The sequence below is a fragment of the Plecotus auritus genome, assembly GCF_963455305.1.
Source record: "Plecotus auritus genome assembly, chromosome: 1".
Classification (NCBI taxonomy): domain Eukaryota; kingdom Metazoa; phylum Chordata; class Mammalia; order Chiroptera; family Vespertilionidae; genus Plecotus; species Plecotus auritus.
The window spans coordinates 182,911,427-182,937,943 of NC_137770.1; the positions used below are offsets into that span (position 1 = coordinate 182,911,427).

At 39.7% G+C, this 26,517-nt stretch overlaps 1 protein-coding gene across 1 annotated transcript in view; it reads right to left on the bottom strand.

Annotated features, from left to right (window-relative positions):
* Positions 1-4,960: 4,960 nt before the first annotated feature.
* The window catches only part of GRID2 (glutamate ionotropic receptor delta type subunit 2), a 1,502,079-nt gene continuing 1,480,522 nt past the window's right edge, over positions 4,961-26,517 (bottom strand). Inside the window, exon 16 of the mRNA XM_080647673.1 lies at positions 4,961-6,519. Within this exon, the coding sequence (XP_080503799.1) occupies positions 6,361-6,519 (159 nt within the window). The 3' untranslated portion in view covers positions 4,961-6,360. The remainder of the gene's footprint in view (positions 6,520-26,517) is intronic.

The following is a 26,517-nucleotide window of genomic DNA, read 5'->3' on the forward strand; positions in this document are numbered from 1 at the left end:
TATTTGCAGCAATTTTTGTACACAATTAATAAACATGATATAAAAAGAAACTATAAATGCTGATAAGAAAATGACTAGTTCCTGATAGAAAAACAGCCAAAAGATAAGAGTAGGTAATTCATGAAGGAGCAGTAAAAATGGTCCATAAAGATGAAAAACATATTCAACCAGGAAATGAAAATTAAAACAGTAAGAGCGTTCCAATTAACTGTTTCAGATTAAACACACTTATGCTCTCCTCAATCATTAATATTACAGAAAAAGGACCAAAAGCATAAACCCAAAGATAATGGCTAAAGAGACAATAACAAATGAAAGATGTCAACTAATTTTATAAAATAAAAATAGATGAGTGGGTGATATTAGACTTAGCAGAACTGAGAAAGCCTGTACCTTGGTCTGCAGGGAAAGCCAAAGAGAAGACCAATTCCTGCCCCAAACAGATATCTCTGAAGGCAGAGTTGAGGAAAGGGTTGAGGGAGGAGGGTCTGCAACCTAATCTTGCTATTGGTGTACATGCAAATTTGGACATCTTTATATTTCTAAGGATCCTTTATTACCTCTTTCCATTCTAAATTTGCTCTTCTACAGTAGTAAATAATGATGATTTCATTTACTCTCACAGAAGCTTCCAGAATATTTTCATTTGTATAACTGTTATTGGACAATTTTGGTGTCTGTTTTATTTTTTTTTGTGTGTGTGTGTGTCTGTTTTAAAGACAATTTCTGTGTACACCATGCACTTGATAAGGCTGTAATACTGACACTTTTGGCACCACTTGAAGGTTCATCTCAGAATGCCTCTTTTAGTGGGAGTTTCTGAGTAATGATTCTGGTAGTCAATTTAATTTGGGAAAACATAATAACAGTTCTCTGGGATATTGTTGTGGAAAATAAAAAAAAAATACTTTCCTGAATCTACTCAATGCGTATATATTGAACACTCTATGTGTATAACACAACACAAGGCAAACAAATTTGACTCTTGCCCGACAGTATCAGGTGTGGCTCAATGGCTGATGTATGAATCAGGATGTCACAATTCAATTCCTGGTCAGGGCACATGCTGGGGTTGTGGGCTCAATCTCCTGTGTGGGGCATGCAGGAAGCATATTTTTTTTTTTAAAGACTTAACTCTTGCTAAAACCTGCAGGTCTTAAATTTGGCTTCTTGGATTCTTTTAGGCTGAAGACTGTGTTCCTTAGTCATTTAGGCCTCTAAGACTCTGCATAGGTTGGTTCCTACTCACCTCTATAACTCACTTCCTACCCTTCTTACCTTTGCTTCCAGGGCTCCCTTGGACCGGTTTTTAGTTCATTCAGCCACGTTGGCATCTCAGTCTCAGATGAGCTTTGCTTTCTCTTACTGAAGGATGATTGCTAATCTCTCTGAATGAAATGGTCTGTATAGTCCCCATCTCTTCCCCAAACTTGTACTGACTGTTAGTTTAAGCTTTTTACTTCTTCCGGTAAGCCCTGTAAGATCTAAGTAAAACCAGGTTTGTTTCCTTGTTATACACTCTCATTTTTTTTCTTATTTCTTTCCTTCAGGGAATTAATCTCAGGGGATAATTACACATCCATTGGTATAATTATTTGTTTAATGTCTTTCTCTGACCTCAGAGTGTGAACTCCATGATGTTGCTCACTGTTATGTCCATTGTTTAACACAGTGTCTGGAACATGGATGGCACTCAATCAACATAAATTGAAAGAAAGAATACCTTCAAATTGAATTTTGTTTTATTAGTTTTCTCAAAGATTGGTTTAGTTGCTACAACATTTGATCTAGTAAAACCATGGTATTCTCTGTGTAGATTTTTAGCTTACAGACATTTGGTTTTATTTGTGGGAAGTAAAGATGGCAAATTCGGGATTATATTTATACTAGGGGCTGCTATACCCATCTTCTTGGGGTAATTTGTATATATTCAGTTTATTTGGGTTGGTCATTCTAGAATGTTGATAGTAACCATCAGTATCCAATTCAGATACTAACAGGTGCTCTATTAACATTGAACAGTTCTTTATAATTTCTGGACTTTATAAAGACCATAAAAAGATCTGATAGAGAAAAACTGAACTCACACAAAAGATAGAAAACAGTTGCAATTTACTAGGCAGTTAATTGAAGCGTAACTATATATACAACATATTGGAAAGAACACACAGCAATATTCCTCTGTTAGTGACTTCCATCTCTCCTGAGAGGGAGCTGGTGGATCTGTCTGTCTTGGTACCATTTATAGTATCTTCTTCATTCTTAACCCAAGGGCTGTAATCCACTGACTTCCTTTATTTCCCACACTTACTCATGCCTTCCCAGGTTCAGTAAGAACAATCACTTAAAAAAGAAAGATCAGTCCTTGTTGCCAGTAGTAGAGTTCTTAGTCTGTTTGAAAGTGTGCAGAGTTCAGTCTTTCAATTCAGAAGCTTCCTCACTCTCCCCACCATTGTGTGTACTGGCCCAGTTCCATCTATTGCTAGAACTTCTAATGTGAACTCTGTGAAAAGCCTGGCACTCCTGCCAGCTATGTGAAGAGGCTGGTCTTTGCATTCAGCTACCTCTTTCTGCAAAATGCTGCCTGCATTATACTTTTCTATCCTGTGGTCTGTCTTTCACTGCAGTCTTTTCGTCCTGATGTAGCAGTGGGAGAGTTGATCACCTCTGACTTTTGGAAAGAGGTACAATTTGCAGATTGAGGCTAAAATGGAATATTCACTGTATGTCACTGTCAGACATCTCCTTGGCTCTCCTTGCCTGGTGTTTGACTATAGTAATAACTTTTAGCTCACTTATGTGTAATCTATGAGGAGAGATATCTTTTCCCTGCTGTATAGCCCTGGGATTACATTGGCAGACAAACTATGAATTAAAGTAATTAATTTTTATTATCAATTTGTAATTACCAAAGAAGGAATTAGAATTCAACGAGGAAAAGAATTTATTGACAAACTTTTATTGATAAAATAATTTACCAAAAAATTATGAAAAAATTTAAAATCTCTGAAAAAAGAAAACTATATCAACCAAGATAATAAAAAGGTATGTGGGTAAGAAAGGGTTTTCTATTTTGGGCTGGCTATGTAAGTGACATCAGCAATACTTCTGAAAAAGAAACTGGGATGTGATGTGACAGCTCACAAGAAAGGCTACTGTAAAGCAAACATCATGTGCTCATAGGTGATCCATCTCCTGCCCAGCTCTATTCATCCTGATACCTACTCCAACATCTTAATCTGTTTCCCAACTTGGATCAGTCCGTTCTTCTTTTTTAGCCACCATGACCTGAAGATCATCTTATTTCATATGCTTGGCCTGTCATTTCAGCAACAGCTTTTCTTCCTGGCTGGGCCTGCTCTTTGCTGGGTCCTTTGGCTCAGTGCCTCTGACCTTGGGTGGCTGGTACTCTGAGTCTCTCTGGCTCCCTTCCCACAGCAAGTGATGACTGTAAACTATAAGACTGTTTTTTACTTTTTCATTTTTAAAGTGTATTAAAATGAAAAGTTAATATCATAGCCTTAAGAAACGTTTTGGGAATTTCTCCATTCACTGAGTTGGTATATTAGGTTCAGCCATTCTGACATTAAGCAAGAAGGAGATTGTGGATTATTTTCCATTTCATTTAAAAATATTTTAAAAACTGATATAAGCATTGAGTCAATATTTTCCCTATAAACCTCTTTCCTTGCACTAGGAACCTGAGGAATGGATTATAGTTGCAATCTTCTATCTAGGCTTAAGATCTTATTCCAAAACTGGTGGGATTACAATTTTGTCTGATCTTTTGCTACATAATCATCATTCTCTTCACTCAGGAGATCTTTTATAGAACCTTTATGCTATTCCTGAAGGTCCATAATAATATGCTCTTAGTTTTGAAAAAGCTGGTGTATTTTAAGTAGAAAGACAAAATCATTGTGTGTGTGTGTGTGTGTGTGTGTGTGTGTGTGTGTGTGTGTGTGTTCCCCTATAAATGATCACTGGATGTCAGTGACTCCATAGGAACTCTACTTAAACTTCTACCATGGACTGAGAGTTAGTGTTCCAACCTGGGATAGAGTGCTCTAGTGAGACTGAACTCAAATGAGACCAGCCAATCCAGAATTCATTGTGAATTACCTAAAATGGAAGACCAGGCTGGGGCTTTGCTATGTTGATTCCTCAGTGGTGTGTGTGTGTGTGTGTGTGTGTGTGTGTGTGTTTGTGTGTGTGTTTGTGTGTAAGACTTGTAAGCCGGAAACACATCTTATCACAGGTCTGTTGGACAGACAGGGAATGGACAAATCAAAATCAGAAAGGCAAGAGCCAGGTTGACCTGAGCATCACCAAATGTGCTTAAAGAAGAAATGTGTCACCAAGTCTTTGCTTTAAATGAATGTCTAAGAGTTTCCCTTGCCAGCCCAACTATCACAGGTCAGGCAATCAGAGTGGCTTGTGTTTTTTTTAATTGGGCCAGTGTCTCCTTTAACCAAGTCTTGCTCTATCGTGGGAGGCATGCACTCTCTTGGTGTGGCTGGTGATTCCAGAGCCCAGGGAACTCCTTCAATCATTACTATCTGGTTAGTTTTTGGGGCCAAGAGTGGATTCTCTAGAATGGGCCCTGGAGAAAACTTCCCACCAAGAGGGCTGACTGGTGTCTGGCTCTAATGGTGTGTTAATGGTGGAATGTCTGTGTGGCATTTGGTCCTCTGGATTATATCCTTGTCATTTTTGAGGCATTATGATTCCCATTCTAAAGCCAGATATCCAGGAATGCATGTACTTAACCTTCTTTGTACCATTCGGGGTTACGAGTATATCTTCTGGTAAATTATAGTACTGTATCTGGTAGGGAAAAAGGGGGTGATTGAAAAATAACAAAGTTAGATAGTGCTTTCACATACATTTTCACGTGATTCTCACAACAACCCTGTGAGGTAGGTATAGTATATAATGTTTTCATTTTTATTTTGCAAAGAAAGACACCAAAGACTAGAGGTCTTAAGTGATGTGCCCACAGTCATGATAAGTGCCAGGATTCAAACTTGAAGTCATGTCTTCCAACTTCACAGCTTGATTCCACTTTTCAGCAACTACAACCTGAGGGCTACCAGTTTGATGCCATAACGGGGAAGGCGCTTAGTAAGTGAGCATCTAGCTTGTTTAAAAGTCAGGTGGTTTAAAAATAATATATTAGTAGCCAGAATCCATGGGATCACCACTTGCAGGGGTTCCCCTGGGCTTGCTGCTTGTGGGTTGCTTTGGCATATTAGAAGATCATCTCTGAGTCAGCCTGGACAATTAGGAGCTCCAGAGATGAGGGAATTCTTGTGGCCATCATTACAATGCTATAGCACTTATCACGCTGTTTAATTGTATGACTTCCCTGTTGTAATACAAAATTTTTAGGGGCAAGCACTGTGACTTATTCATCATTATGTTCTCATAATTTAATACAGTGCTGGGCACGTAATATGTCCTCAACAAAAACTGGTTGAATTTACAAGGAGTTGGGATGTTTCATAGAATACTTCCATATTTCACTTGTAAGAAATTGATTTGCATGAAAGAAGCATTATAGATGAATGTGAAGCTGGGTATAAGGAACACTCAAGTTATTTTAGGGGGGGTAGTATACACAGGCACTGCTATTCCAGGGTGTAATCTCATGATTCAAGTGATCTTTGTTTACAATGACAACCACTGTGGATTCAAACTGGTGGCTCTACCTTAGTCAGGGATCCGTGCAAAATGTAGGTACTTGAAGATCACTGAGGGTAAAGGGAATGTCCATTGGCAAGGAGAAAAGTGGATGATTTTGGTAAATATGAAGATAATGTTTTTTAGTAATATGTAGAGAGCTCCATGATAAAATTCTCCAAAGATGATTAATCACAATCACCAGTGATCCAAAAAGGGTTGAGAAGAGGCCTCTATCTTTTTCTGGTTCAGTTCTGCCAAGGCACATTCTTCCTGGTCCTCCACATCTTTTTATCCATCAGAAGTCTCAAGACCTATAGTTGAGACCGTGGTAAATCTTGAACAGGTAGAAGCTGGAGGACAAAGCTGTTGTGGTGCAGCGTGAATGCACCTAACCAGAACATAAAGACAAGACATCCACTGCGTAGGCCGTCCCTCCAAGGCTAACAGGCTGGCTCCAGTGATACCCAGGACCGGTGGCTGAAAGCAGCAGTCCCGATGTTGCTCTTCTATGGGTGGATTACAGCCAAGATTTTGGGTGTCACGACCTGGTGAGTAAGAATTTTAAACTTAGGATATACTACATCAGCTCACCAGTTCTGGGTGCTCAGGATCTAGTTAGTGGGTCCTGAAATCAATAGGCAGGAAAGAGATCAGCACCTCTGGTGCTGGTTGAGGTTATGGGTCATCCAGAGGTCCTCCCACTTGTGATGATTGGTGCAGGCCATGACTGGATGCCTGGCTTCTCCAGGTAATGGTGCCAAGTTTCAAACATGGTCTTAAAGGCCAAGAATTCCTCCTTTCAGATGTTGTAGTTTCATTCTGCAGGGAGGAAGCCTGTCGGAAAAGAAAGTATAAGGTTATATCAAGGTTGATGTCAGACAATATTTTGCTTTCCATGGTCCTGTCATTACTTATAAGGCTTTGACTCCACTTTAAGGGGCCTTTTTAAACAAAGTGAAATGTGATGACAAGTGTTGCAAACCTACCATGTAGGGCTTCCTAGGTATTCTGGACCCCAGGCAGCCATGAGAAAGCAGAGTATATTGGCTGCTGGTTCCCTAGAACCTGTTTCGGAGGGAAAGGGGGGAGCCCTGGAGTTCAGCCAGGTCTGGATTAGGATACATTGGTAGTTTACAGTAGATGAAGCCTTGGATATCTTCACCAGAAAATAAAGTCAGCATCGCCCTCACATGGAGAGTTAGTGGAGCAATCTATCAAAGTTGGTCTTGACATCAGTCACGTACAATATTTTGGAGTCTGTTTCCTTAGATCTTAAATCTCAGATCTTGACTTTAAGTAATTAGTATTAGACCATGCATGAGCTTTAAAGCAATAATAGTTAATGATAAATATACAAATCCTACTAAAGTTGTAATCATTAATTAAATTTGATATTATTAAATGCATTCTAACTTATTCATTTAAATATGTGCTCTTAACTAAGGAACTTCTCTGTTCTTGAAGCCTAAGGGATAGTCCTCATGATTCAGCCTTATATAATAGAATCAGAAACATTTAGATCAATGGCAGGAGCCTTGAACCTGGGAGACATCATGAAGCTTAATTTCATCCAGCTTCAGAAGGGATCAGAGCGATTCTTGCCTCCATGTCCTTTTGGGGAGAATTTGTGACCTGGTTTTATGCTTATCAAAAACTTTGCTAGTGTTATAGAATTAGAGAGGACTAAGAGTTTTTAATAGTGTTAGTAGATTGATAGCACTTACCAGTAAATTGAATTAATTAATCATATGTCAGCAAGGCAAATGGTTTGACTGAGCTAAAAATAGCAATTAGCTTCAAAGATTTAAGAAGACATCAGGATTTCACAAAGTGAGCTATGTGAACACTAATTCCAAGAAATGGGTTTTATCAGTAAGCAAATTTGGGAAACACTGCATAATATCTACCACTCTTGAAGACTTAAGTTATATAAGTTTTAAAGGCTCTGGGAAGTCTTATAGTAAATAATCTTATTTAACTGTGCTTAACTCAATATGTCACCAACATTTCAACATGGAGTTAAGCTTTTGAGTAATATTCATTAGCATCTTGTAGAATTGGTGCTACATAGAACAAATTTTAGGGAATGCTGGACTAGCAAGTAAGGTGAAAAAATATTCATTTCTAAAAATAGATATTTCCCCTATAAAAATAAACAAATTAACCAATTAGTAATTATTTATTACTACAGTTGTCTTAGAATTAAGCTTGGTTCTTTGGAAAATAGAAAATGCACTTTTATAAGACATGAATTCTGCCTTTAATAGGATCATAATCTAGTTAGGGAGATAAATCTATTACAAAAAAACAAAAAACCACCAGCAGCAAACAACAATACCTGAACACTGCATATAATCTAGCACTAAGTTAAATAATGAAGACTAATAGATTTGGTAGTTCTAGAGAGGAAAATTAAGTATTGGGATAATGAAAGAAGAAATCATGGAGAAGGTGGGACTAGTTTTGTAGGAATGGCTAGACTTTTGACAGGTTGTGGGCAATTTTAATTAAGGACAAGAATACACAAACTGATGAGAAACCAAGCTGTCGACATAGGTAAACACCTAAACTGCTGCCTGCACAACGATTTCAAAAGTACAACTAAAAGACAAAATGGACATCATCCAGAACCACAGGAAGGCTGGCTGAGTGGAAATTCTACAACTAGAAGGAAAGAGAAAAGCACAGGGAGACTCAGAGGAGCTGCAGGAGGCAGAGGTACTGAGACACGCACACGGAGAGGATTGGCCCCTGGGTGTGCGGCTGGCTTTCTCAAGCGGGAGGGAGACAAAAGATTCCGACTGTGCTGAACTCCAGTTCCGGGCGAGACTCTGGAGACCCAGACTCATACAGGTTGAAACTGGATTCTCAGGAAAGAGAAAAGCACACTGAGACTCAGAGGAACTGCGGAAGGCAGAGGTACCTAGGCGCGCGCGTGGAGAGGGCGGCCAACTGAGTACGCGGCTGGCTTTCTCAAGCGGGAGGGAGAGAAAAGCTCCCGACTGCACTGAACTCCAGTTCCGGGCGAGACTCTGGAAACCCAGACTCATTTGGGGAGAAACTGGACTGTCTGGCAGTGGGCGGAACTTGAGGGCGGTTTTCTCTGAGAGGTGCTTGCAGCCATTACCATGAGACACTGAGACCCAGGGGCCTCTTAGGGCAGGGCTGATGGGAAATCAATGCTGTCTGCTCCGCCCTGAGACTCCGCCCCATCCAAGCTGAGCACAGAGGATTTTGCAAGTCTTGTCTCATAAGGGTGTCTCCAGCACAGAAGTTCTCCCAGCGTAGACACAGCTGATCCTCACAGCCAATTGGCCTGGAGGTCAATTCCTCCCAGTGATACCAACAACAATCAAGGCTTAACTACAACAAGGCTGTGCACACAGCCAACAAAGGGGTGCACCAAGAGTGTCCACCTCAGGTAACTGGGGAGGCTGAGCCACTGGGCCCTTTAGGACACCTAGCACACACAGCCACTCTATCAACTCAGAGAAGCAGCCAAAATGCGGAGACAAAGAAATAGATCACAAATGAAAGAAAAGGAGGAAAGCAAGCGACTGGATATAGAGTTCAAAACCATGGTTATAAGGTTTTTCAAGAATTTTCTAGAAAAGGCCGATAAATTTAGCAAGACCCTCGAGGATATGAAAAAGGACCAACTAGAAATTAAGCATACACTGACTAAAATAAAAAAATATTATACAGAGACCTAACAGCAGACTAGAGGACCACAAGAATCAAGTCAAAGATTTAAAATACAAAGAAGCAAAAAACACTCAACCAGAAAAGCAAAAAGAAAAAAGAATCCAAAAATATGAAGATAGTGTAAGGAGCCTCTGGGACAACTTCAAGCGTACCAACATCAGAATTATGGGGGTGCCAGAAGAAGAGAGAGAGCAAGATAATGAAAACCTATATGAAGAAATAATTACAGAAAACTACCCCCACCTGGTGAAAGAAATAGATTTACAAGTCCAGGAAGTGCAGAGAACCTCAAACAAAAGGAATCCAAAGAGGACCACACCAAGACACATCATAATTAAAATGCCAAGAGCAAAAGACAAAGAGAAAATATTAAAAGCAGCAAGAGAAAAACAGTTAATTACCTACAAGGGAGCACCCATACGACTGTCAGCTGATTTCTCAACAGAAACTATGCAGACCAGATGGGAGTGGCAAGAAATAGTCAAAGTGATGAATAGCAAGAACCTACAACCAAGATTACTCTACCCAGCAAAGCTATCATTCAGAATTGAAGGGCGGATAAATAGCTTCACAGATAAGAAAAAGCTAAAGGAGTTCATCACCACCAAACCAGTACTATATGAAATGCTGAAAGGTATTCTTTAAGAAGAGGAAGAAGAAGAAAAAGGTAAAGATAAAAATTATGAACAACAAATACATATCTATCAACAAGTGAATCTAAAAATCAAGTGAATAAAAATCTGATGAACAGAATAAAATGGTGAATATAATAGAATCAGGGACATAGAAAGGGAGTGGACTAACAATTCTCAGGGGGAAAGGGGTGTGGGGGGTGTGGGAAGAGACTGGACAAAAATCTTACACCTATGGATGAGGACAGTGGGGGGGGGGTAAGGGCAGAGGGTGGGGTAGGAACCGGATGGAGGGGAGCTATGGGGGGAAAAAGAGGAACAATTGTAATAATCTGAACAATAAAGATTTATTAAATTTAAAAAAAGATTAAAAATAATAAAAATGAAAAAAATAATAAAAAAGAATACACAAACTTTTAGGGTCCTATGGCTCCTAAAAGCAGGAAGAAATGTGGCAAACAATACCTTGTTACATTGTAATCATTTACTTCTAATACTTCTGATATTTTGAAGCCTTCCAAACCAGGGACAGAATGTTCCAGAAATATAGTTTTCTCTTATTTATCCGATACTTCTTTAGAGTTCTTAACTGGTAAGTTACCATGAGTTAATTAATTGTTTATTGCCTGTGATAGTCTCATTGATGGCAGGGAGAATAATATTTTATTATTTTTATATCCTTGGGAGGAATATATTCGCATCCCTATCATCTTGTCCATGGTAGGCCCTTAATAAATATTTGTTGACTATGTGAAGGAATTAGTGAAAATTATATGGCAGGAAGTGGTCTACAACAAATTGGATTTTGCATCAGGGAATAATGAGCAGAATTAGAAGGTGTGGGCCCTGGAAAACTAGGAGAGGAGTAGGAAAGGAAATAAAAAATTTCTATAACAGCAGTAGACAGAAAGCATTATTTATGAAAAATCAAACTGGTAGTGATGAATAGGTTGGACTGAAGAAATAAAGCGACCAGGTGATCAATTGAAATTATTGTGAAAGCAATCTGGTGACAAGGAGGTAGGGTCCAAAACAAAGGCATGAAGAATAGTAGGGAAAAGGGTCGATGGGTCTCTGAGGCTGGCTGATATGAAGGATCCAGAAACATGAGTGAAAGGTTTTTTTTTTTCTTCCTTAAATTTAATAATAGCTAAAATTTATTGAGTGATTGTTAAAGGTTGTATCAGGCACTTTGGTTTAGTCTCTCATTCAATCTCATTTATTCCCCACAGTAATTCTATGAGGTAGAATCTATCATTTTTATTTTACTGATAAGGAAATGGGCTGGAGAAGTTCAGAAAATTTTCAGAGCCACCCTGCTAGTAATTAGCAGAATCCATTCTTCATCAGAGCTTAGTCACCTCTGGAGATGGAATGGATGTTTGTTTTTTTTTACAGATAGAAACAGTAGAAGAAAAATATGTTTCTGATATCTGAATTGTGAGATGATCATTGGAAAACACTAACATTCTATCTCCAACAGCTTGGAGCTTGATTTAAGAAATGATGAGCTTTCCAAATGGTGTATTAATATATTGGTTAAACTATAGGTCCATCAGCCATGTGGAAGGCGACTTCCTCTGTGAGGACAGGACACCTTAGGGAGCAGGGAACGTCTAGTGAGGCCATACCCAAGACAGGGGCCTGGGGTTGTTGCCCCAAGGCCAGCTGCTGCCTACTAAAAATACCGTGACTTCCAGGGCTGCTGCGGAGGCAGAGACTGACCTTTGGCTTGTAAAGCCTACAGTTAGAGGGAATTATTTGTCCTGCGGGATTCCGAGGGCCACACAAAGATGTGCTTTTCTTCATTTTTTCTTTGACCAAATCACTGAGGCTCTCGGGGCTGTTCATCCTGGAAACATCACACACAACCTCTGGAGACTGGATGCAACCTGGTGGGTGTAGTGTTTTATTTTATTTTATTTTATTTTATTTTATTTTATTTTATTTTATTTTACTTTATTTTATTTTTGTAATGTTGTTTTTAATCTTTAGAAAAATCTTCTGTCTGCTTTCTCCCTTGTTGCATTTACACTTTGCGGTGGTTTGAATGCTAATCACAAACAAATTGTGCCAAAAAAAAAAAAATGCAACCACATATAAAAAAGTAAACGGTGACTTTGTGTGGTCTATTTGAAAAGGGGCTGATTAGGTGACAGAAAAAAATGTGAACCAGGACTACCAACATTCAGAATTGCAACTCATTGGTTTTTCTTTAGCACTTCTGTTTCTCTTTCTCTCGCGCATGCTCTCTCTGAAGACAGGCTTGCTGGATAATTCATAATGGAGATCGGAGTGAAATCATATGACTTTATTTTGATGTTTGTTACTGATGTGTCTGAGTAGCACGTGATTGTCTCAGTTGTTTGAGATTGTTAATGATCTTATTTGCTTAAGAAAATGGAAAAAAACTGAAACAGAGGAAAAGTCCAGGAGTGAGTTTAAAAGATCACTGTAGAAATGGCAGCATATTCTGCTGTATGGAAGCAGGGCCCAGAGATTCTTCTACCTTTCACCCGGACTGCGGCTGACTGAAACCCTTTGTTCAAGTGAGACTGTCAGAGCCGAGCTTGGCATAGCTGACTACCAAAACCTGACCACTCACCTAAACGTGCTTCTGACCTTTTGCCAACTCTTTTTTTTAAAAAAAGTTTAGTTTTTATATTAAATAGCAATGAATAAAAGCAACACATGATAATTATTATAGTATAATGAGTGGTGCACCAGCAGTCCAGAAACACACAAATAACACAGAGTAAAGCAGAAATTAGGTGATCACAAAGTAAAATAAATATCACAGTATTGGTAGATACACACTACTGTTTAATTGATCTGTTAGGAAATCAATATCACATTAGATTATAGATTCCTATGCATTGGAAACCATCTAGCACATACTATTTATAACAGTCATTTTATATAACAAAAAATTGTACTGACGTTCTGTGTAGTGTTTCTAAATCTTGCTAATAAGAAAACTCTCTCTCTCTCTCTCTCTCGCCCCGCAAGTTCACCTCTTCCCATTCACTGTTAATTTATGTACCTCACACCACCAAAATTCCACTGCTGGACTACAGTGAAGTCAGACCTGACATTATACTTTTTATTTCTAGAAAATTTGTGCAGACACTCAGTGATATGGTAAAATTTGTTGGAAGGGACTTATCAATTGGAATACCTTTAAGGAACACAGAGAGTCAGAATTTGGGGGCATTGATATCAAAGATGGAATTAGTATATATCAGAAAATATTTCCATTTATTCTTTCAGTATTTTGGGCCATTTACATTTTCAATTATTTTTAATTTATCACATAGATTCTATCTTGTTGCAGAAATTTTGAGCATGAGTTTCGATCCTGAAATATTAAAGATGTACAAACATTGCAAGTGGATGTGGAAAATCTCGCATGCTTTATGATAGCGAGTACAGAAGGTACAATACAAATACTGCAGCAAAGAGGTTAAAAGAGGTTAAAGTAGTGCACAGTTGGAAGGTTTCTATATAAACACTACAGATTAGTTAAGTGAAAACATGCTAACTTAATTTGCTTGGTATTTTGTTAACTTGTGTTTTTAAATGTTTTTTTGTTTTTCAATTCTTGTGAGGTAACAGTGATACCTCATGAAATCTGCTTCTTTTTATGTGTAATGCACATCACACACACACACACACACACACACACACACACACACACACACACACACGGAGTCAAAGTCAATGGCAGTGGGTGGTTTATGTCAGGGCTGGTTTTGACGCTGCTCTCCAGAATAAGATAAATGTAAGTGATGAAGAGCTCCTGGGGTTGGTTGAACTCATTTTGTATTCAGCACTCTGCCTGGCCCCTTTCTCATCTCTTTCTCCCTCTTTGTATGTTCAAGCCTACTTGAGTTTCTTTTTTCTTTTGTAGAACTTGGTTCTTTTGATGTGTTTCAGGGCACGCCCTGTGGCAAAGCGAACTTCCCAGGAATCGGAAACATAAGCGCACAGGTCTGAAACAGCCACTTTGCAGTAGCCAGAAAGGTTCAGGCCCAGAAGCTGGCTTTTCTTTCTTTAAAACAAAACAAAACATCAAAACACATAACAGGGGAACAAACATGCAATATAGTTTCAATATGTGATCTTAAAGAAAATGTATAATACAAGTTAATTGCAAAATAGGCAGCTGGTGAGATTTTTAACCTGGATTGAGCCCATGACAGCAATTTAACCTGAGATACGTCTACATGCATTTATAGACTTGTTAGTTTAGTCAAATTTCCACTGTAATTATAAATGTATTTGTTTCTGTTTCACTGCAGTTATGGCATCAGCATAGTTTGGGTTTTCAGGGTATGTGGTTCTCAGCGGTGCACTAAAATGATGTGAGACAGGGCAGCGCTTTAACCACTTGTTTCTGAAGTTGAGGGAAATGCTGCTGTAACTATGTAAAGCTACGGTTAGAAGCCACTATCTAATAGAAAGTCTACATTGAAGGAGGAGTTAATTATTTTATATCTTATATCAGTATTTCTATTTTCTAAAATTAGAAAATTTAATAAAATAGTGTTATGTTTTATTTAAAATATCTGTTTACTCACATATTGTACTTTATGAGGCAAATCTTTCAGGACTATGTCACTGAATTAGAACTTGAAACTGAAAATAAAAAACAGAAAATAAGGAAAAAGTGTAGTTTAAGTTTATACACACACAAACTTATCCCCTTAAGATGTTCAAATAATAGTTATATTCAATTTTTATCCAGGACTCATGAAGAAAACTTTTTAAAAACCAAAACAGTTGAAAAAGCAAACTACTAGAAATTTGATATTTATCTGGTTTGTTTGATTTAGAAAAGAAATCTATATTAATTAGGTATATTGTTTATTTTTATAAATAGGTGAGTTTACTCTCATGTTTGTGTATTGCTAGGCCTACTGAAAAATAGCATGTTACTCACTGAAAAATAGATATAGAAAAAATAGAAATTTAACCGAAAAACAGTTAAGTTTCTTCAATACAAGTAGATTCAGTTTAGTAAATGAATTGAGTGCTATTTATGTGTGTGCACTAATGACATTATCTATGAACTTGTAGGAAAATAATTAGTGGTTTCACTGAATTCATTCAGCATTTTTCCATGGCATTTTATGCTTAGATAACCAATCAACCAGCTAATTGCTGAAGTTCATTTTAACTTTGGTCTTTATATCCACAGCTTAAAAGAAATAGAGAAAACGGTTTCTGAAATGATTCAGTTATTTAAATATTGGTCAAATACATCTTTCAAACAATGATATGGGAGGATTATTTTAAGAAATTAGGAATAACTCTAAAATAACTTTTATAACTGCAATACCTCATGAGTTCCTTCTACATGTACCCATGTTGCTGTTTATGAGTATTTGCATAAATATCTATAAATAACAAGAAAAACTTCTTTGATAATAGAAAAGGCTGGGAATTCCAATACTCATTTAAATGCTATCTGGAAAGTTAAACAGGGCTATTTTACTTAAATAAAATCCAAATTTTTGATACAATACAAATACCCATAGAAGAGTACAAAGGAAGTATTTTTAACTCTCTGATGCAACACAAACGAATCCTATTTCTTTCCTTAATGTTACGTAGTATTTCTAGAAACCGGATGCTTCCAATTTGATCCTAAATTTAATAAGATTCACAGGTGCATATCAGACTTTGCCACTCTTTTCAGCTGTATGTCCTCATCTATACACATAAAAGCCTAAGGGACTGGTTGACCAGTTTTTATGACCTGCACTGACCACCAGGGGGCAGACACTCAATGCAAGAGCTGCACCCTGGTGGTCAGTGCCCTCCCACAGCGGGAGCGCCGCTCAGCTGACCAATGGGTGCCAGACGCTGGGCTCATGGCTGCAGCAGTGCGAGTCTCTCCTGGGGACACTCCCGCTGCCCACACCTCCTGCATCTGGGGATCAGGACCAGCATCGGGAGGCCAGGCCCAGCAAGGCCAGGTTGAGTGGGAATGGCACCAGGCCCAGGCTCAGGCTCCTCCCTGGCTGCCTGCTGCAGCCCGATCCCCGCAGGCCACACGGAGGGTCCCCACTGGTGCATGAATCCGTGCACTGGGCCTCTAGTCCTATCTAATAAAAGAGTAATATGCAAATTGACCGTACCTCCACTATACCCACAGGCCATGCCCACCAGCCAGACAGGAGCAAGTATGCAAATTAACCCAACCAAGATGGCTGTGGCCACGGAGAGAGCAGGAGGCTTGGGTTCCCTGCGGCAATGGAGGAAGCCAAGCTTTCCACCTGCCCTGGCGGGCCCAGGCCTCCACTCAAGGCTACAAAGTTTCAATTATAGAAGATAAATAAATCCCAGACACCAGGGCTTCCACTTGGATCACCAGGGGGGCGTGGCCAGCCTGAAAACCACCACAGGCCCCTCGCCCAGGCCTCCCCATGCCCCAAGGGAACCCCCACCCTGATAAGGGACACCCTTCAGGGCAAACCAGCTGGCCCCCACCCGTGCACCAGGCCTCTATCCTATCTAATCCTATCTAATAAAAGGATAATATGCAAATTGACCATCACTCCAACACACAAGATGGCTGCCCCCATGTGGTCAAAGATGACTGCCCCCATGTGGACACAAGATGGCCAGCAGGGGAGGGCAGTTGGGAGGGACCAGGTCTGCAAGGGAGGGCAGTTGTGGGCGATCATGCCAGAAGGGGAGGGCAGTTAGGGGTGACCAGGCTGGCAGAGGAGGGAAGTTGGGGATGATTGGGCCTTCAGGGAAGGGCAGTTGGGGGGGACCCAGGCCTGCAGGGGAGGACAGTTAGGGGTGACCAGGCCTGCAGGGGAGGGCAGTTAGGGGTGACCAGGCCTGCAGGGGAGGGCAGTTAGGGGTGACCAGGCATGCAGGGGAGGGCAGTTAGGGGCAAACAGGCTGGCAGGGGAGTGGTTAGGGGGTGATCAGGCTGGCAGGCAGAAGCAGTTAGGGGCAATCAGGTAGGCAGGCAGGTGAGCAGTTGGGAGCCAGCAGTCCTGGATTGTGAGAGGGATGTCCGACTTCCCATTTAGGCCCGATCAGGCCAAAATGGGCAGTCAGACATCCCTCGAAGGGTCCCAGATTGGAGAGGGTGCTGGCTGGCCTGAGAGACACACACCCCTGTGCACGAATTTCGTGCACCCGGCCTCTAGTCTGTTTATAAAGGTCAGTGAAAGGCACAGGTTTGGCAGGATCTGTGCACAGGGCTCCGAGTTTACACAGGATGGCTGCTGTCACACCACATCCCAGCAACTGCCAGAGCATGTATTACTGTGGTGCTAGAAATCTTGTCTTGCTATAGTTACAGTTGTTTTCTACCTCTGCCTTCTTCTTGGCACTGGTGTGACCTTTGACCTATAAAATGACATTGGAATTTGGCATGCCGAGTATCAGACAAACACTTGTCATATTAACTCTAACTCTAGTGCTTTTAATGTTTAAAACTATGTAAAATTTATGAGAAATTTAGCTATTTGAAATAGATCGATGAGTTCTATACTTAGCAATGTTTCCATTTATTTGACGACTAAAATATTTCTATTTTTTTCTATTTTTTTTTAGTTCATCACATCACAATTTTCTTTTACTTTATTTCATTTTCCCCAACACCATTTATCCCCTGTATACTATTTCTTGAGTGTCTCACTGAACATTATTACAGCCAGGTTTATAGAAACCACTTGGGAAAACAGACACCTATGAATTTTTTCAAATAATTTTCTTTTTTAACAGAAACTAAACATAGTAATTGGCTTAGAAATTAGTTGACTGAATTAAATTGGACTTTAAATTTAATTCTTAATTACATAAAGAATAAAATGGTATACATGAGATATCACATCTACCCGAATAATACTGACTGGTTACTTTCATTGATTACTTTTTCCAGATAACCACATAGTTTCTCTTTCACTACTGAAATTGTGAAATGATTCAATTATTGAAATGTTAGTGTTAGCTAGCTTCCAAAAACGTTATTTATTTTAAAAATGAATAGCTGCTTGGCTCAATTTAATATTTTCTGTTCTTTGACTGGTATTTCTATTTCCTCACCCCTCCAATAGCTCTATGTGGATGTAATCTCAATCTTTTTCAAAAGAACATTGGGCTAGTGTTCTGTACAGTTTCCCCTTGAGCTCACAACTAATTTTTAAGGATTTTAGAGATCATCTATTCCAAACCTCTCACTTTACAAAAGCGACAGTGTTGGAGACCTTACATGACTTTGGTCACTCAGATCAAATAGCATAGTAGGTTCTCAACAAAGATGTGTTGACTGAAGGAACCCATGTAGAGTCCATAAATATAATACCAGAGTATTTAAGACATTCCATAGCAAAGACTTATTTACAATAATAAAATTTCATAAACACTCTCTCTCAAAACCATGAGTTAGGAATCATTAGTAGATTCTACAATTGTAAAAACTACTTAACGAATGAGATCATTACGTTTAGGATCACCAAATGATTTGCCTGAGATCGGACAGCTAAGCCAGCAGTAGAAGAGCTGAGACTTGAACTCCGGCCTCCTGATTTCTGAGCCATAATGAGTAACCACTGTGCATACCATCTTATAACCTGCTTTTCTCTCTCTCTTTTCTCCACTCTGGCAGAAAGTGGTGTTATTTGTCTTTGTAAGCCCAGCCTGCTTGGATAATAAACAGAGCTTAATAAACAATTGCCACATGAATAAACCCAGGATTCTGGCTTACAGGTCCAGCTCTCTTTCTTCTACACCATCTCCATTCTGAGGGTGGGAGGTGGCACCTGAGACCATAGAGGAAGCCAGGTCTCGAAGGTATAGGCATGCTTCAAATCATCTAAACTAGCAAACCTTACACTATGTTGTCAGTAACTTAAGAGCAATTCTGCTTCCGAATGAGGACAAGAATTTGTTGCAGTATCCTGGTGCACCTGATACATAATGAGTCAACGTCATGTGCACAATGCATGGTCTACAAACTCGCGTGTAATTTAAATAAGACTCTGCGAATTCAATCACAGTCATTAGGGAGGTTCCTCACTGTCTCCCCGACACGTGCTCTCCAGTGGAGTTTGTGCCAAAGTCCTGGGTCCTTGAACACTGCCACCATGTCCAGGAAGTTCCTGGGGTCCTGGGTCCACATTGGTTTTCTAATGAGACACGCATGTCCCAGGAAGAGGGGAATGTGCCTTTCAAGTCCAAAGGCTTTGTTGCTTCTGTTCCTATTTTGCAGTTTGGATTATTTGGGGGAGATTGCAGCCTGCACTACGGAGCTCCCTCTCAAGATCCCCTTTCACTGACAGCTCCCTCTCCCCAACCCACTGTCCCCCTCCCCCATTTTAGGGAAATTTTTGTCCCTCTTCCTTCTTACTAGTAATGCTCTCAGAGCAACTCTGGCAGCTTTGCCTCTCCAGGTCTCCTAACATTACCTCTCTGCTAACTTTAAGTTTGCACCAAAGGGAGGAGGTACCCCTGCAAGCTCTCCTTTCCACTTTGCAAAATTCCCAGGCAGAGAGACACGAAGCAGCTCTGTGCCTGGTTGAAGTCGGGAAGGAGAGAGAACTGCAGAAAGCAGAACATAAATTTGTATCTCAAAAGCAACTCATCCCAAATGCATAAGTGGTTTTGAACTCAGTCACCATCAAGATGAAATTATAATTGTTACTTTGTAAGGGACTTTCTATGCATCTTTCCAACCGCCTCCACGTCTTCCCACCAGTAGCTACTGAGACATTTCTCTGCAGGGGCTCACAGCTCATACACATCCCCAGTTCTCTGTCCTGGAGGAACTAAACTAGAGCTTCTAGTGAAAGACATTCTATTTAAAAATATGCATTAGGAGTAGCAATGTACTTTGTTATGAAAATCAGTATGTACTTCGACATATAAGTGGAATTATAATATTACATAATTATTACTAATAATTACTATATTAGTAATGATGAATAACATTGAGTTTGAATAGCAACACAATACCCTTTGAAGTGCATTCCCATGAAGGCTCGTTCTTTGCCCTGCAAGTCTCCAGGGCAGCCTTTTCTGACCTCCCTTCCCTTCCTCTTACTTTCTGTCCTTCGGGAAGATTTCCCTGTCTGTAATGATCTGTGTGGTAGGTAGAACGCTAAGAGGGCCCTCGAAATTCCCACCTGCTGTACGAGCAATCCCCTCCCCTGAGTGTAGGCAGGACCTGTGAATATGATGAAATATCACCCCCATGCTTGGGTTACTAAATCACTTAAATTTCAGTTAAGCAAAAATCAGATGATTTGGTTGGACCTGGCCTAGTCAGGTGAGCCCTTACAAGGGACTAGGCCCCGCCAGAGGTTGGAGAGATTGGAAGTTTAGGAGAGCTATGGAAATGGCCAAGCGGAAAGGAGCTGTGGGCAGCCTGTGGGAGCTGGGAGTGGCCTTGACCAATAATAACCAGCAAGAGAACAGAGGCCTCCGACCTGCAACTGCAAGAAAGTGGGTTCCTCCAACAAGTAAACTTGGGAGACCTCCGGCTCCAGAAAGGAATGTGGCTTAGGCAACACCTTTATTTCAGTCTTGCAAGCCCCTGAGAGAGAACAAACTTGGATCCTTCCACACACTCTTCCCTCCTCCAGCTGTCAATCACTGTCTCAAACTAAGCTTAGGAAGTCAAAGTAACATACACCCGGGTTTCACATGAAATACGTGCTATTGATATACTTGCTTTTAAGACTCTTAACTGCATCATGTAAATCAGATGTTCGTATCTCAAGATTAGTAATAGTTACAGAAGAATAAACCTTTATCACTCTGCTGGTTTTAAGAATGATAATAAAAATATTATAAAGAAATACAATAATTTAAATTAAGCTCTAAAGGTAAATTTGAAATGTTATATTATTAGGGATTTAGTGATACTTATTTAAATAAGTACCAAGTTTAAGTTTAAATTGCAGGAGTATGTTTTTTGGCAATATATACAATGTTCGCTTTCAGTTTATTTCTTCTGTCTCTTGTAATTTTTCACATATGAAAACCTGTCATTAAAGGGGAAAATAAGGAATTGTATATAATTTCCTTTTGATACATATTATATAGTAATACACAATCCTTTCCTTCATGATGTTCCTGTAAATTTTTTTAGCCTTATTTTGAGTTCCCCAAAGTATTTTTCTTCAAAAATTTCTCTCACTTTTGAATGTTTCCTTCTTTTACAGACATGCTACTATATCCTAAGATAGCAATGCATTATGAGAAAAATTATCTTTAGTACTGTTCAAAATACTTTGGATTAAATATATCATAACTATTTATGATTCTGCTCATTGTGTTCTTAAATATTTGAATCTCTATACTAAAAAAATGTCTTCTTACATGAAAAATGTTAGTGATATTTTAAACTCATTGTGGAACTTAGTTATCAGTTCTGATCTACTAGGCCATTAGATTTTCTTTCCCAAAGTAAATAAGGTGATAATAATAATTAAAAATGTTATGGGAATACTTAACAATGAGGATTTGGGGAGCATGAAAATCATTAGTTCTTCTGATCTTCCTCCCGCAATGTTCGCATCCTGAAGTTTCTCCTGAGTCCTCCACTCTCCAAGAATATCCTTAGGAGAACAACAGATGCCAGGGATTGGAAGGCGAGGAGGGGGACGGGGAGGAATGGCCAGGCACAATTTAAATCCTGAGGGCATGTGGCCATGTTATTTAATTTGAGCTGCATTATGCAAAACAAAACAAAAATTATCTGCAAGTTGGCAAGCCTGCTGAAAGTGCAACAGGAGGAAGAAAGTGACTTAGCGCAGCAGATTTAAGGCCGGCTCTCCGAAGAGCTTTGAAGCGAGCAAGTGGCGCGACCCCCATCCTCAGGCATAAATAAACTCCAAACAGACTCATTTGCCATGAAAGATGAAATGTGGAGGTGCCCTGGCGCCTGGGTCTCTGCCTCGCCGCGGCTCCTTTCCCCAAGTCGTTCTGGTGGGTTTTTGTGTCCCAACGTTGTCCCTATGCAAACAACAGGTTGAATATTGTAGGTGTGGGTTATTAAAGTGTCCCCGGGACAATGGCAGTCTGTGTCCCATTTGTAACGCTTGGATTAATCTTTGGAAAGTGCACACAAAATGTGACATGATGTTGGCTTCCAACATTATTCAGTCTGCATAGCAGCAAATGCTGCCCTGTCTCCCTGGAAATAAAACACCACAGACGTATCACTGCCATCCGAAAGGAACCTACCGTTTAGGCTCAGGGTTAGGGGCGCGCTGATAGGATTCTGCTAGGAGTTTGATTGTATAGTTTGGGAAAGCATTTACGATGGAAACAAACTATATTCTGTCATCTTATTCACAGTGTCCCTCAAGACAATCTGCAATCAGGTGAATCATAATCTTTGTAAATGGGAAAGATAAGAAAGCCTTCATCTTTTAAAGAGAATTCTCAGGAGTTTGTTTAGGAAGATAACCCAGAATTGGCCCTGGAGGAAAGGCTGGATTCTTGACACTTTCCCTCTTCTCACCTATGTTTCTTTTTTTTTTTTATTTTATTTTAAAAGCTAGAGAGGAGAGGCCAAGATGTGCTAACTGGGAGAGGAGAGCATGCTGGGAAGGGAGGGTGTTCTTGTGTTCCTCTGCTTTCTCCTCCATCCCTGGAGCTGCTGGAACTCCCTGGCTCAGCTCACCTTATTGTTCATCAGCAACATCTTTCTGAGTTACGTGTCTTGTTCACAAAAGTACTAAGTAGCATCGTGGGATTTTTGGGAGATGTTCTCTCAAATAATTTGTTTTTAAGTGTCTCTCAGTATTACAATTTTAGAAGATGATTAGAACTAGGGTAACAGAAATAGAGAGAAAAGGCACTGTTAAATGATAGCTAAATGAAGCATGTTTAACAAAGATCTGAATTCTCACATAGAAGTGAGTTGAAAAAAATTCTCTTATTTATGACAAACTCCACATACTAGTAATAGCATTGGAAATTGCCTAACAAGATGGAATTAGGCAACAACAACAAAAAGTCAGGGCATAGTTCTAGAATAATAGCTTTTAAAGTGTCTTATAGATCAATCTTTACCTTCATGATTAGAATCTAATTTCTCAGGTGTAATTTTTTTTTTTTTTGTCTCATAGCTAAGTAGAGCATCATCAAAATAGGTTAGGAATGTTTTCTCTCAAATTCTATGTTATAGATACTTTCTTATACAGAAGGTCCTTGAATAACATCGTTTGGTTATAATGTTGATGAGAAAAAAGTTCAATTCCTGACCGGGGGCCACTGTCTGTGTGGGGTTTGCATGTTCTCCCAATGTCTGTGTGGATGTTCCCCAGAAACTCCGGTTTCCTCACACATCCCAAAGATGTGCACGGCTGTGCATGGCATGTCTACGTTGTCCCAAGGTGGGTGAGCGTGGGTTTGTATGAGTGCCCTGTGATGGAAGGGCGTTCTGTCCAGGGTCTTGCCTTGTGCGCAGAGCCGCTGGGAAAGGCTCCCTGAGCTGCAACCTTGAGCTGGAAAATAATTATCTCACTTGTTTCTATTCATCTTCCCTAAATGTATGTATAGATCACATTTATTTCCATGTGTTTAATATTAGATGTATTTGGGAACTTTATTTAGAAGTTTACTGATGTTTTGGGACCAAAAATATACTGCAGGAACTTCACTGTTCTTTATATTTATTCGCCCTTGGTAAAATTGGCTTTGTTATACATCATTTTGCTTAGTCACAGTTTCCAAGAAGCAATTGACGACACTGAGGACTTCCTGCACTGCTTTGTATGTGGGCCCGTCAAAACACCAAAGTAAGGTGAATATTCAGTCTTTGGTCTAGAACCGTGGTCGGCAAACTGCGGCTCACGAGCCACATGTGGCTCTTTGGCCCCTTGAGTGTGGCTCTTCCACAAAATACCACGGCCTGGGTGAGTCTATTTTGAAGAAGTGGCGTTAGAAGAAGTTTAAGTTTAAAAAATTTGGCTCTCAAAAGAAATTTCAATCGTTGTACTATTGATATTTGGCTCTGTTGACTAATGAGTTTGCCGACCACTGGTCTAGAACAATTATCTGCTTTCATTATTTATTTCTTTTTGAATAAGCTCCATAAATTTTAAGCTATAAAGTAAATTCGTGTTGAAAATACTGCTTTAGTTTATTTGGCATGTTGGGAATCAACTAAAGTTTTGTTTGGAAAAGAACATAGTGTCCACCGGAAAAAATAGCTTAAAATAATAGTTAAAGAGGATTGCAGGACAACTGAGTAAACCCTGCTTCACAATTTACCTAGAAGAGGTGGCAAAGTTAATGAAAGCTGAAGCCCAGTGCTTTTAAAAATATATATATATTTATTGATTTCAGAGAGGAAGGGAGAGGGAGAGATAGAAATATCAATGATGAGAGAGAATCATTGACTGGCTGCCTCCTGTACACCCCCTACTGGGGATCAAGCCCGCACCTGAGGCATGTGCCCTTGACTAGAATCAAAACCGGGACCCTTTAGTCCGTAGGCCGACGCTCTATCCACTGAGCCAAACCACTCTATTCACTGAGCCAAACTGGCGAGGGCTGAAGCCCAGTGCTTTGAAGGGCCTCTCAGGGGCAGTAGATGTGGCACTGGACAGAGGAACAGGTGACATCTCCAGCTGAGGCCCCCATAAACCATCAGGGATTTCTCTCCCCTCCCTTTATCATTCATCAAGATAGCATGGGTGGTGCTGAGGCTGCACCTTGGGTCACAGATGCCCCTGTTGTATAGATTCTACCATTGCATATTGTCTTTTTAAAAAATTAATTTTACACAGAGAGAGAGAGGAACAATGATTTATTGTTCCACTTATTTATACATTCATTGGTGATTCTTGCATGTGCCCTGACTGGTGGGATTGAACCCACAACCTTGGCATATCCAGACGATGCCTCTAAGCTACCTGGCCTAAGCTACATATTGCCTTTTTTTAAAAAAAAATGCTTTTATTGATTTTTAGAGAGAGAGGAGGGAGAGGGATCAATGAGAGAGAAACATCATCAATCGGCTGCCTCCTGCACGCTCCCCACTGGGAATCAAGCCTGCAACCTGGGAATGTGCCCTGATTAGTATGACACTCGACCTCTTGTTTCCTGGGTTGAAACTCAACTACTGAGCCACACCAGCTGGGCCCATATTGGCTTTTTTTTTTTTTTTTTTTTTATGGGTCTTCCTTCTTGGGCTTCATTTTCTCACCTGCAATATGTCTACAGGAACCTAGAGTTCCAATATTTGCACTGATTTTTGATGTCCTGATGTTCCCTTTACGCAGAATAAAGGGGGTTAGGGGTGTAGTAGGGTTACCCAGCTTGTTTTTTTCCTGGATGGCCAAAGGTGAAAGAAAAATACTGATAGTAATGTAGATGGGGAAGAAAATGGCCCAATTCATAATTTTGCATCAACCAACTCAATTTTCAGTTTTCTTGTTTGGAGTATAAGCCAAATAAATCCCTGACTTACAGGAAAAGGTGGTTTAAGAAGATCAACTAAGTATGTAAGAGAGGGCTGGGTGTTCTAATTAGAGGCAGGAATGTGCGGACATCACCAAACTAACATCAAAACATATTTCAGGAGGAAAAAGCATTCTCCCCAAGTACAGAGGGTTAGAGAGAGAACTGGATTAAAACTGAATTTCCAATGGCTGAGAAAAGCCTTTATTTTTATTAATTTTTTTAACCTGGTGATTTGGGCAATGGTTTGGAGGTGTTATATACCTTATACATAAATCATGGATATCTAAAAAATAAAGTGTACAAAATATATTCATTTATTTTTATTTTTATATTGATGAACTAAGAAAACAACAACACAGAATACCACCACTTGCTCTCAGTTTTTTAGAAAGTACACTATAAATCACCATGGTTATAGGTTTTATTTTGTATATATATTTTTATTGATTTTGGAGAGAGAGAAAGGGAGGTAGAGAGATAGAAACATCCGCCTACTGGGTACTGAGTCTGCAACTCGGTATGTGCTCTGACCTGGGATGCGGGGAGACCTCTTGGTTCATGGGTCCATGCTCAACCACTGAGCACCCCAGCCGGGCTGTCTGTAAGTTTTAGATGCATCTTTGTAAAGACGGTAAACATTAAAATAACCTCAAAGACTTAAATGGTTGGCTTACCTATCACTAAAGAGAAGAATAAAACATGTTTAAAATAATTTCTTTTTCAAAAGAGGGTTTGTGTTTTCACAAAACAATATTGGTTAGAAAAGTCTGAGGATTTAAAGCAAAATCTTGACAAATGGTACCACAGCGCCACCACCTGGCTTTGTAGAAGACAGCAAGGAGTCACATGTAATAGAGGAGGACAAAAGTTAATGTTTTTTCTCCAAAGAGCAATTGAAGAAAGGAAAAGAAAGGACTCATTTAGTGCAGTCTTGTATTTATCACCCCTTCAACTAACATCAAATGTCTATCTTGCCAGAAACTGCGTCTACCTCTTTTTCTGTTTCTATTTTAATTTGGAAAATGAACACATTTTTAGTGGGTTAAAA